General features: G+C 39.6%; 2 protein-coding genes across 3 annotated transcripts in view; one reads left to right on the forward strand and one right to left on the reverse strand.

Moving 5' to 3' along the window:
* Positions 1 to 5264, reverse strand: part of LOC123511819 (NEDD4 family-interacting protein 1-like) — a 5628-nt gene extending 364 nt beyond the window's left edge. The window contains exons 1-6 of one of the 2 annotated variants that reach the window (XM_045267859.1): positions 5124 to 5264; positions 3826 to 3930; positions 2878 to 3123; positions 2295 to 2460; positions 1857 to 2042; positions 1 to 1575 (exon numbers count right to left, since the gene is read on the reverse strand). The exon at positions 1 to 1575 is cut by the window's left edge and continues 364 nt beyond it. In XM_045267859.1, the coding sequence (XP_045123794.1) occupies positions 1472 to 1575; positions 1857 to 2042; positions 2295 to 2460; positions 2878 to 3123; positions 3826 to 3930; positions 5124 to 5150 (834 nt within the window). In that variant the 5' untranslated portion in view covers positions 5151 to 5264 and the 3' untranslated portion in view covers positions 1 to 1471. Of the gene's footprint in view, positions 1576 to 1856; positions 2043 to 2294; positions 2461 to 2877; positions 3124 to 3825; positions 3931 to 4862; positions 4980 to 5123 lie in introns of those variants that run through there. The other variant, XM_045267860.1, reaches the window with a different exon arrangement.
* Positions 5265 to 6436: 1172 nt separating this feature from the next.
* Positions 6437 to 10000, forward strand: part of LOC123511818 (DENN domain-containing protein 5B-like) — a 48772-nt gene continuing 45208 nt past the window's right edge. The window contains 1 exon segment of the mRNA XM_045267858.1: positions 6437 to 6639. Within this exon segment, the coding sequence (XP_045123793.1) occupies positions 6540 to 6639 (100 nt within the window). The 5' untranslated portion in view covers positions 6437 to 6539.

The raw sequence follows: 10000 nt of genomic DNA on the forward strand, positions 1-10000 counted from the left end.
TGGAAAATAAATAAAGAAAGATACACATTGCAGTACAAAGACCCGCAGTGTCAAGCAAATACACAGGTTGTCTACAAAATATCCAAAAGACCAGCACGATTAATAGAGACGCCTGAACCATTGACAGAAATGTTGTGTGTGTGTGTGTGTGTGTGTGTGTGTGTGTGTGTGTGTGTGTGTGTGTGTGTGTGTGTGTGTGTGTGTGTGTGTGTGTGTGTGTGTGTGTGTGTACTTCTGTAATTCTTTATGCATTTAATTTCTTCTCTCAAAATTTGTTTAATTACAGTTGATAGATTACACTTATTCCTCTCTATTACATATAGTAAAATGTACTGAATTACAATTAATCCAATATCTTTACGGTACAATTTATCCATTAAGTATCAATTAATAATAAATATAATAAAACTTTCCATACTGTGAAATCAACCAACGCAAACCTAAGATATGTGCATAAAATCTTTCATATATATATCATCCAAATAAAAATATACGTATATACATTATACATGCTGTAGATAAATGATACGAAAAGCACTAACTGAAGGAGGCGGCAAGAAGCTCCTCGAGGATAACTAACATAAGTGCTACACTCCGAGCCCAGGGCTGTGTGGGGTGCTCACCACCGGGCCAAGTGCCACCAGTGCCACACACCACACCAGCCAGTCAGAGTAGCACCGCTCAGGGCCACCAGGCAAGCCCAGTCACCCAGCCGTGCCACCGACCTGGGCTGGCAATAATCAAGAGGTGGACTCATGTGTCTGCAAAATGAACATAGTGAAGACTGCCAACGTGATGATGGTCAAGGCGGTCAGAGTAATTACACTGAGCTTGCATCTGTATTGCATGACAGCTAATGGTTTGTTCCTGACACCAATATGAAGATGCTTAGTATACACCAACACCAATTTATTTACATTCCTCATCAACAGTCAGTCTGCCATTTCCCCAACAAACTGCCACAGCAACAGAGTATCCTTGCCCCTCATTCTTTGTGAGCTAAGACATTGTGGCTCCTGGTGCAGTGATTAATATGTTCCTTATGACTGCTTGGTAATGAATCACAACCAAACGTGCAACCCTGCCAACACAACCCCTCTACATTAAGGTGAGGATGACACAATTTAAAACCCTCTCTCACAAAGCCTACACAACCTTAGCTCTTACATGCATATATTAAACCAGTTACAATTACATGCTTTGGAATATATAGCAGCTGCATCTTTGAGTCTTACTCTTGCTGACTTGTGGATCTGCTCCTCTGTCTCTTCTCTGAATCATGCGCACATGCACACTCCCACCCAAACACACAGGCATACATTCACCTCCCCTCACAAGACACACCACTGCCACCTCACACACTTCCCTCCCTGTCATTAGCAGCATCAGCAACAAGGGTAACAGAGGGCGGCGGCTTGAGGAACTAGTACTCAACACACTCTTCCCGGCCCTCGTCCCCCGGTGGTGTACCTCAGTAGAAGAGGAAGAAGCGATGCCGGGAGTTGTGGGGGACCTGGTGCCACTCTCTCTTGGCGTGGACGTACTGCAGGATGGCCCTCATGCAGATCAACATGCCTGCAATGGAGTGCCATCAGGTCATATCACACTGAGAATTGCTGTCTATGTACTGTGTACCCTTAGAATATATACATGCATTTGGTAATCACTGGACTGAATGTAATTCAGTGTTTCTATCCAATATGTAGCTGTGCAACATGCAGTTTCCACTCAAAACAAACACTTCTGGAGTCATCTGTACTGCGAGGCATTATTTCTGAGGTGAAATACATCAGTATATGAAGTACAATGTCATCATCAATGTATCCCTTTTGTTCCACAGAGAACAGGAGACTCACCCAGGGCCATGATGAGCCACAGCAGCCAGGTGTTGGAGTCGGCCACTAGGTCTGTTGAGTTCCTCACAATTGCTGCCCACTTGGCCAGGGAGAGACCAAAGCCAGCCAGTGCCCCAGTGCGGCCAGCAACCGTGTGGCAGAAGCACAGCAGCAGCACAAAACCCACCCAGTTGAAGACAAATGCAGCTGTTGGAACAGTTTTATTGATTAGCACCATTATTCTAGAGTGAGTCTTAACTTGCAATACTTCAGAGGAAACTATATATACTTCTGGAAATAAGGTATGTATGGGCAGTCACAAGAGGCACAATTTATAGTTAGAAGCCAAAAAGTTAACCAATCTTTGTTCCTTGGCCTGAGGTGGAATACATTTTGAACAGAGTTGTACTTGACTATCAGTATTTCCATCACAGTTTTCTTCCATCTTTGTGTACTCACCAACAAAGGCCACAAAGAACATGAAGTCAGTGCCCAAGAGTTGTTCCTCAGCGATCTCAGCAGTCTCAGGGTCAAGGCCGCCCAGCGAGGACACTCTCAGGACCCGCATGGCACCACCAGCACCAGCCCCTCCCATGGCACCACCACCACTCAGCGGGCCACCACCCTGTACAGCCAAGGAACACCATCAGGAACACACATCAACACCACTACAACAAGGTAAATCTGAGAACATAATGATGCTTCTAGTTTTTCTGGGGAGCAAAATCAGATTGTCACTTCTTCATCATGTTAAAGAGAGTGAGATATCATGACAGGCCTAGCTAGCTGGTGGTCTGACACATGTAGCTCTGGAAACACAGGTGATGGCTCAAAACAGACAGGACCGCACAGATGATTTTTCTCGTCTTTACTGTATCTTTGTAATTTGTGATTTACCTGGCATTTATGTGACTCAACTAGTGCTGTACATCAATAAAGACAATGACAAATCAAGACTAAAAAAAGGAGAATGAAAAAAAAAACAGCAAGAAAAATTGGGAGAATCAATGAACTAAAACAAAACAGAGAGAAAGCCACTCACATGACACAGAGGTAGTGGGGAGTCCTCAGCAGCCTCCAGAGCCTTCAGTCGCTGCACCTCCTCGTAGCTGGGTGGCTGAATGTCTGAGGGAGAGTCTGGGGAGAAGGAGGGAAGGTTGGAGCTGCCCTCAAGTCCTTCCCGGGGATCTGACTCCTCATACGGTGGAGGGGCGTGCATATCTGGCTTGGGGGGCGGGATGTCCTCCAGATTACCCGAGGCTGCTGTGGTCGTGCTCTCTGGCTGTGGCTGTAGAAGGGGTCGATGTTTAGGTTTGTTATTGGACCTGCTGTCTTTCATTAACTTCTATCTGTTTGCAATGTTTCCTTTATCATAAACCATTCTAATACCGTTTTTATTGTTCCACTGCTGCCTCTTAATATTATACTTCCCAGGAATTGTAATGTCTAGTTTTTAATCCAATTTTCACTTAACTTGTTGCTAGTGGCCACATGTTTCCCTAATTATTTAACATTGATACCTTTCTTCTTGTTGTACTGCTGCCTCTAACATTATACTGCCTAGGAATTATAATATCTAGTTTTCAATCCCATTCTTTTCTATCAATACTCTTAAATATTTTATACATTGTTTATGAAGAAAGCCAAAAAAAATATCAGTATACTAAATGACAGACATGCCCTATTTCAGTACATTTTGTAAACAGATGTACTGGCAATAAGATCATTGACCTCATAATTTGCTCAGGCTGAATCACAAGCTAATAATACGAGCAAAGTACAAAACTGTCAAAAGTATGACTCACTAAATGGCTGACTGATACACTAACACCAATATTACATTTACAGATAATGGAGATATCAAAATAACTTCCTGACCTTGATTGTATTTGATCTTTATTTAGGCCTTTCTTTCTTATTCTTCGTCATCTTTGGTTAGCACCTGCCTTACACAGAAAAGATGAGTAAAATAAGGAAAAAAAGGACTTACTGAGTAGTCTGGGGGCGGCCCACTACCCACAGCTCCCTCCTCCCCACACGCCTGCGCTGATAGAGACGACATGCTTTCTGAGTGATCCTCCTCTGATTGTGGAACCTGTTTGGGTGACACTCGGTGAACAGGGTAGCAACATAACAGTAACGGTAACATTATTTGTACAGCTGAATAGTGGCGGTGGTAGACAAATCCCAGGTTGAGCCAAGAATATTTTACTTCTCTTACGTTTTGATTATCAAAACATGAGGGAATAAGAGAGTAAGGTATTCCTAGGTCAACCTGAGACTTGGCCTACCATCTTCACTACTCAGCTCTCCATATAACTGTACCATTATTTGTACAGTGCTCACATCAACCTTAACAGTTTTACAAAAAATATCCCACTCGACAACAGCAACCATTCGGAAGTAAAGAAATGTAAAGTTAAACCAAAGTGAATACTAAAACTAACCAAGAGCAAACCAAAAGACAGCAGGAAAGAGAAGAAGAGACACAAGACAGAAATAAAGAATACGAGAAAATAAGGGAAGCTACAAGAAACCATCAAACTTCACAAACTTAAGCAACCTTATCGTCAATGCAGATTATTTATACAGTAATTATTTTGTTAGTTGACGGCGACACTTGATGGTAACTAGTACAGATGGCAGTCCTTATATTAAACACACTTACCTATTCCCACCTACTGTCACCAACATTATGAAAGGAGCACCACTGGGGATCAGTAAGGCTAAGATGAAAGTGAGGAGTGTTTGTGGGTATGCTGCAGGTGACTGAGTTCTCTTTAGGGTTGTTACATTAGGTTAGTTGGGAGTTTGTTGTAAGATTGAAGTCTGGTCTGGCATAGTTTTCTAACCTAATTCCTTGCCTGTCCTATAATTAAGTTACTCCAACTATTACTACGACTATCACCATTAGAGTCACCACTACCACTATTGCTACTATTATCATTACAACCAGAACCACTATTACTACTGTTCATGCTACTGCTACTACAACTACCACCACCATCACCACCAAGCTTCCATTACAGGCTAGCCAAACTTTCACTGGGCCAACCACTACAGCAGACACTAGCGTTCCCTGCCCGGCGCCCTTCACGACACAGAGACGGCCGAGTGGTGATAGTGAGGCGATGAGAAGCAGTGATAGTGAAGTGGTTTCTTATCACTGGTCAGGACGTAAGACGACCTTCGCTTAGCCATCACGCCCTTGCCACTTCACTGCCATTTTGTCCCTTTCAGGAGTACTAGTGGTGTCTCTAGTGAGGGGGATGGACGCCTGCCACTTACTGGTTGGTAGCGTATGGAGGAGGGCATGGTAGGTCCCCAAGCAGCGGGGAAAATTGAAGGAGACGGAGTGGTGAAGACTGTTGTTGTCGATTCTCAGCCAGTTAGGACGGGCCCCTGTTACTCAGAGGATAATTTCCTATTTTCTTCAGTTTTTCTATAGTTTTTCTGCATTAAAGTGTTATTTATATTTTTCCTATATCTTTTTTAACAGACTATAGGTCTGAAATTTGATATTTCAGTAAAATATTTGTGCTGATCTGTTCGAATGAATGGCGTTGACTTCGACGTAATTCATGTGTCTCCTGCATTTGTTCAGAGGGGGATTTACAAGTTTTCAGCTTTTCCAGGTAACATTTTTTGGCATAAAAGTGTTGTTTATATTTTTTCGTACTTATTTTGGCTAATTTTGATTTGGAAATAGATAATTTTCGTGAAATCGCTGTACAAGTTTGTTCAAGTGAATGGCGTTGACTTCGGTTTGCCTCATCTGTCACTTTCGTACAGTTTAATAGATAGAAACATTAACATTATAGCTAGAAACCTACAGCTGTGTAAACGCTGTTGTGGCGCCACGAAGGCAAAGGGGGTCCGGGTGCGTAACATTATATTGATAAGCATGCTATACCTAGTAGGTTGATAAACCATTCCATAACAATATAGTCTATATGAATCTATAGAAAGCACATAATTATGAAGTATTTATTAATTTTACAATTTCTTGGTTACCTAGCGACAGCCTATGTGTGACATATCGACACCTTGCTGATCGACTGCGCTGAAGAGAGAGCAAGTATGCTAATGAGAAGCTAGTACCATTCATTAATAGTGAAGATAATATAAGAAGAATGATTATATATACTTGCATTATGTTAAAATCATCTCAGTGAACCAAATTATGCAATTACACCAAGAAACGTGCAATGGAAGACCAATGCTGATTATATACTGTTTGTGACTCGGGACATTCTTGTGTGTAGGTGTGCAAGGTACAAAGTTGAGGGGGTGAATTTAACAGAAAACCACTATTAAGGTCACTCACATTGCATCATTTCATGTTGGGAAAAATAAAAATAAATAATGTTCTAGCTGGCCCCGAGGAGACTCAAGGATCTGTGTGAGCATCCCGGAAACTGAAAACACAAGTAATAAACGTATCCAAACGTCTATAACGTGTACAGATAACTATATAACTTAATTGAGAAGGAAATATGTGGAAATATGTGTATCATAACCCTTCAAGCACCGCAGAAGAATAATGATTACACGTCTGGCAACCATCCCCAGCTGGACGTGATGGGCGGTCGACCTTCGGCATCCCTTCCTTCAGTGACTAACTAGAAGTGGTGGGAGGTGTTCGTCGCTGCGGACTGTGGCGCTTTGTGTTATGTAGCTGCGGGTATCCTATTAACAGCAACCATGACCACCTCCAACCAGCGGGAGAGCCAGAGACTGTTCGACTACTTTGCCATCATCGGCCTGAGTCCCGATGGAGGGCTGGAACCCGACCGATTGCAAGGTAAAGACATTGATTTTGTCCTGGCCAAGAGAGACCTCGATCATGCCCGCAGAACACAGCCATTTAGTTAGAGAGAGAGAGAGAGAGAGTGAGTGAGAGTATAATAGTATAGTAGTAGCAGTAGTAGTAGTATTAGTAATCAAAAGTGTAGTATATTTCTCATATATTTTAAATCTATTTTCCTTTTTCTTATGTCCGGAGTATCGTTTTCTCTTGTCCTCCTTTTGTTTGTCCCATTTTCGTGATTTTCTATCCCATTTCTCTCGTTTAGACGGTTTAGTGTAATATTTTCTTTATTATATTATTTTTTTTCATATATTTCCTTTTCATGTGAGTGTGTCGTTTTATTATCTCATTTCGTTGTTTTATCCTGTTCATTCCCTTATTTTCCTGCTATCCTGTGTCATTCCTTGCATTCATCTCTCATTATTTTCCGTCACGCAGTGTAGAGAAGAAAAAAAAATGTGTACGCCGCTTATTTCTTATTTTCTTCCTCATAACCTGTACTAATTTAACATTCTTTTTATTTGACCATGATTTCTTACAAGACAATGTTTTTACACGCTCTAAATGTTTACTTAAGTGTCCCCCAGAAAGAGATAAGGAGAAAAATGCTAATTCTCAGTAAGATTTGAAGGCTTGTATTATTTATTTTATTTATTTTATGTATGTATTTATTTATTTGTTTTATTCTTTTATCTTGTTTACATTCACAAGGTTTGCTGTCAGTGGTGTTTCTGTTTCGTTTTCTTCAATATTGGGGGGTGTTATTGAGTTTGACAAGTGTCAGAGGGATGGACCATAATGTGACCCCGTATTTCCATCTCATTTTCATGTGTTTACGAGTGGGATCTCTCTCTCTCTCTCTCTCTCTCTCTCTCTCTCTCTCTCTCTCTCTCTCTCTCTCTCTCATTATTATTATTAGTAGTAGTAGTAGTAGTACTAGTTGTTTTTGTTATTTTTTATGGTTTTTGCACACACACACACACACACACACACACACACACACACACACACACTACTTGATTCTCTCTCTCTCTCTCTCTCTCTCTCTCTCTCTCTCTCTCTCTCTCTCTCTCTCTCTCTCTCTCTGCAGACTAATAAGGAAATAGGCGAGAGAAATAAAAATTGTAATAAAAATAAAATGTTTATATCTGAGTATTGTTTTAACAAGAATACTCGGAAGAACTAAAAAGAAAACAAAGAAAACTGCATGTAACACCACACACAAAGAGAGAGAGAGAGAGAGAGAGAGAGAGAGAGAGAGAATAATGGTAATGTGCAATGGTGAGAGTGTTTCCTCATTACGTCGGTTAATTTTCTAGGAATCTATTTGGAATGCCACCACAATGTTGTTTTTTTTTTTTTTCCGAGAATTTCCCTCGCATTGCAGCCTCCTTCTCTTGGAACTAAAATATTCTATACTGCATCATTATCTGGCAGTTTTTTCCCCTCTTCTTCTTCTTCTTCTTCCTCTTCTTCTTCTTCTTCTTCTTCTTCTTCTTCTTCTTCTTCTTCTTCTTCTTCTTTTCTTCTTCTCTGTAATATTCTTCTATTTTTCTTATTCATTTTAACTTCTTTGTTCATGAAGTTTTTTTGTTGTTGTTATTGTAGTCTAGTTATTATTTTGTTATTATTATTATTATTGTTGTTGTTATTGCTGTTGTTGTTGTTGTTGTTCAGCTTTCACCAGTTTGAATTATGTATGTTATGTGTGTGTGTGTGTGTGTATATATATATATATATATATATATATATATATATATATATATATATATATATATATATATTTTTTTTTTCTCAGTCTCCTTTACTAGGTGTGTGGGCTCTCTCTTTCTCTCTCTCTCTCTCTCTCTCTCTCTCTCTCTCTCTCTCTCTCTCTCTCTCTCTCTCTCTCTCTCTCTCTGTGTGTGTGTGTGTGTGTGTGTGTGTGTGTGTGTGTGTGTGTGTGTGAGAGTGTCTGTGTCTGGGTAATATCAATACCATTCTTGACAACTGAGTGTGAAGACTGGAGTGGGTTTTTCTCGTGTATTAAACTTTTTATATTTTATCTTATTTTTTTTATCCTTTTCTATTTATTTATATATTTTATTTTATTTTCTAACTTTTTTGTCTTCATGTGAGTGAAGTGAATAGAAAAAAAACTTTATATTACAATAGATTTATAAAGTTTGCACATTTCAATACACGTTATGAGAATCAGAGAGAGAGAGAGAGAGAGAGGTTAAAATATACTAGTGTGTGTGTGTGTGTGTGTGTGTGTGTGTGTGTGTGTGTGTGTGTTACAATTATCAAAAGAGTACGGTTATATTCACAGTACATCATTATATTCCACGAGCAAATAACTTGAATAATTAGACAGCAAAATAAACTTCTGCCCTTGTAAAAAGAAGAAAAATAATAATAACAAAAGATAGTTTGTATAATAAATAAGTAGCAGTGTCAGGCTCGTGTGTAAATGATATAAGTGTGAAGCAAATGACTCGAGCTAGCATTTTATCACGGCCATTTGAGGAGTAATGATATATGCCACACGTAGATGACTTGAACTTAACTGATTTGACCTATTATTTAACATGTAACAGAGAGAGAGAGAGAGAGAGAGAGAGAGAGAGAGAGAGAGAGAGAGAATGATTCTTTGCTAATGGGCTGAGAATCCTTTTAATAATTTATCTCGCTGTGGTTTGTGGTGAGAATAACTGTTTTGCTTGCTAATAGATCGATGGGGTGAAAGTTCCCATCATTTTTAGTGGTGTAATATGCGGTGGAAATAATCAGCTAGAATTACGAAATGGAGTCTGCAATTGTCTTTCCCCGTGTTGTGAAAATAAACTGCTGTCCTTACAAAATTTAATATCCCGGATGTTTTCAGTTATTTCTCCATTTGCTGTGAAAATAATATGTTTAGCTTACAAAATTCTTCTTGCTGTGAAAATAATGTACTCTGCTGACAAAATCGAATGTCGTGGTAGTATTTAATTTTTTCTCCTCTTCCTGTGAAAATAATACACACTGCCTGCAAAACTGAATGGCCTGGAAGCCTTCAAGTTTTAGTTCTTTCCTTCTCGTGCGGTGAAAATTATAAATAATCTCCTTGCTAAAGAGAATCAATGAGCTGTAATTTCCCAGTGTTGCTGTAACGTGCCGTGAAAATAAACTAGCAACACTTACAATTTTTGAAAACTTTACGGAAGATCATAACATAGCAAGGAGAGACTTTCATTTAGTGTTCTATTTATCTTACTTTTACTTTTTTTTTACGTGACAAGCCACAAAGCGAAATTAATTACCAAAACAGCATAGACAAAAAAACAGCGTCAGATAATATTATGACCAAAATTGATGAAACGTGCAGAGAAAA

The sequence above is a fragment of the Portunus trituberculatus genome, chromosome 32, assembly GCF_017591435.1.
Source record: "Portunus trituberculatus isolate SZX2019 chromosome 32, ASM1759143v1, whole genome shotgun sequence".
NCBI lineage: Eukaryota > Metazoa > Arthropoda > Malacostraca > Decapoda > Portunidae > Portunus > Portunus trituberculatus.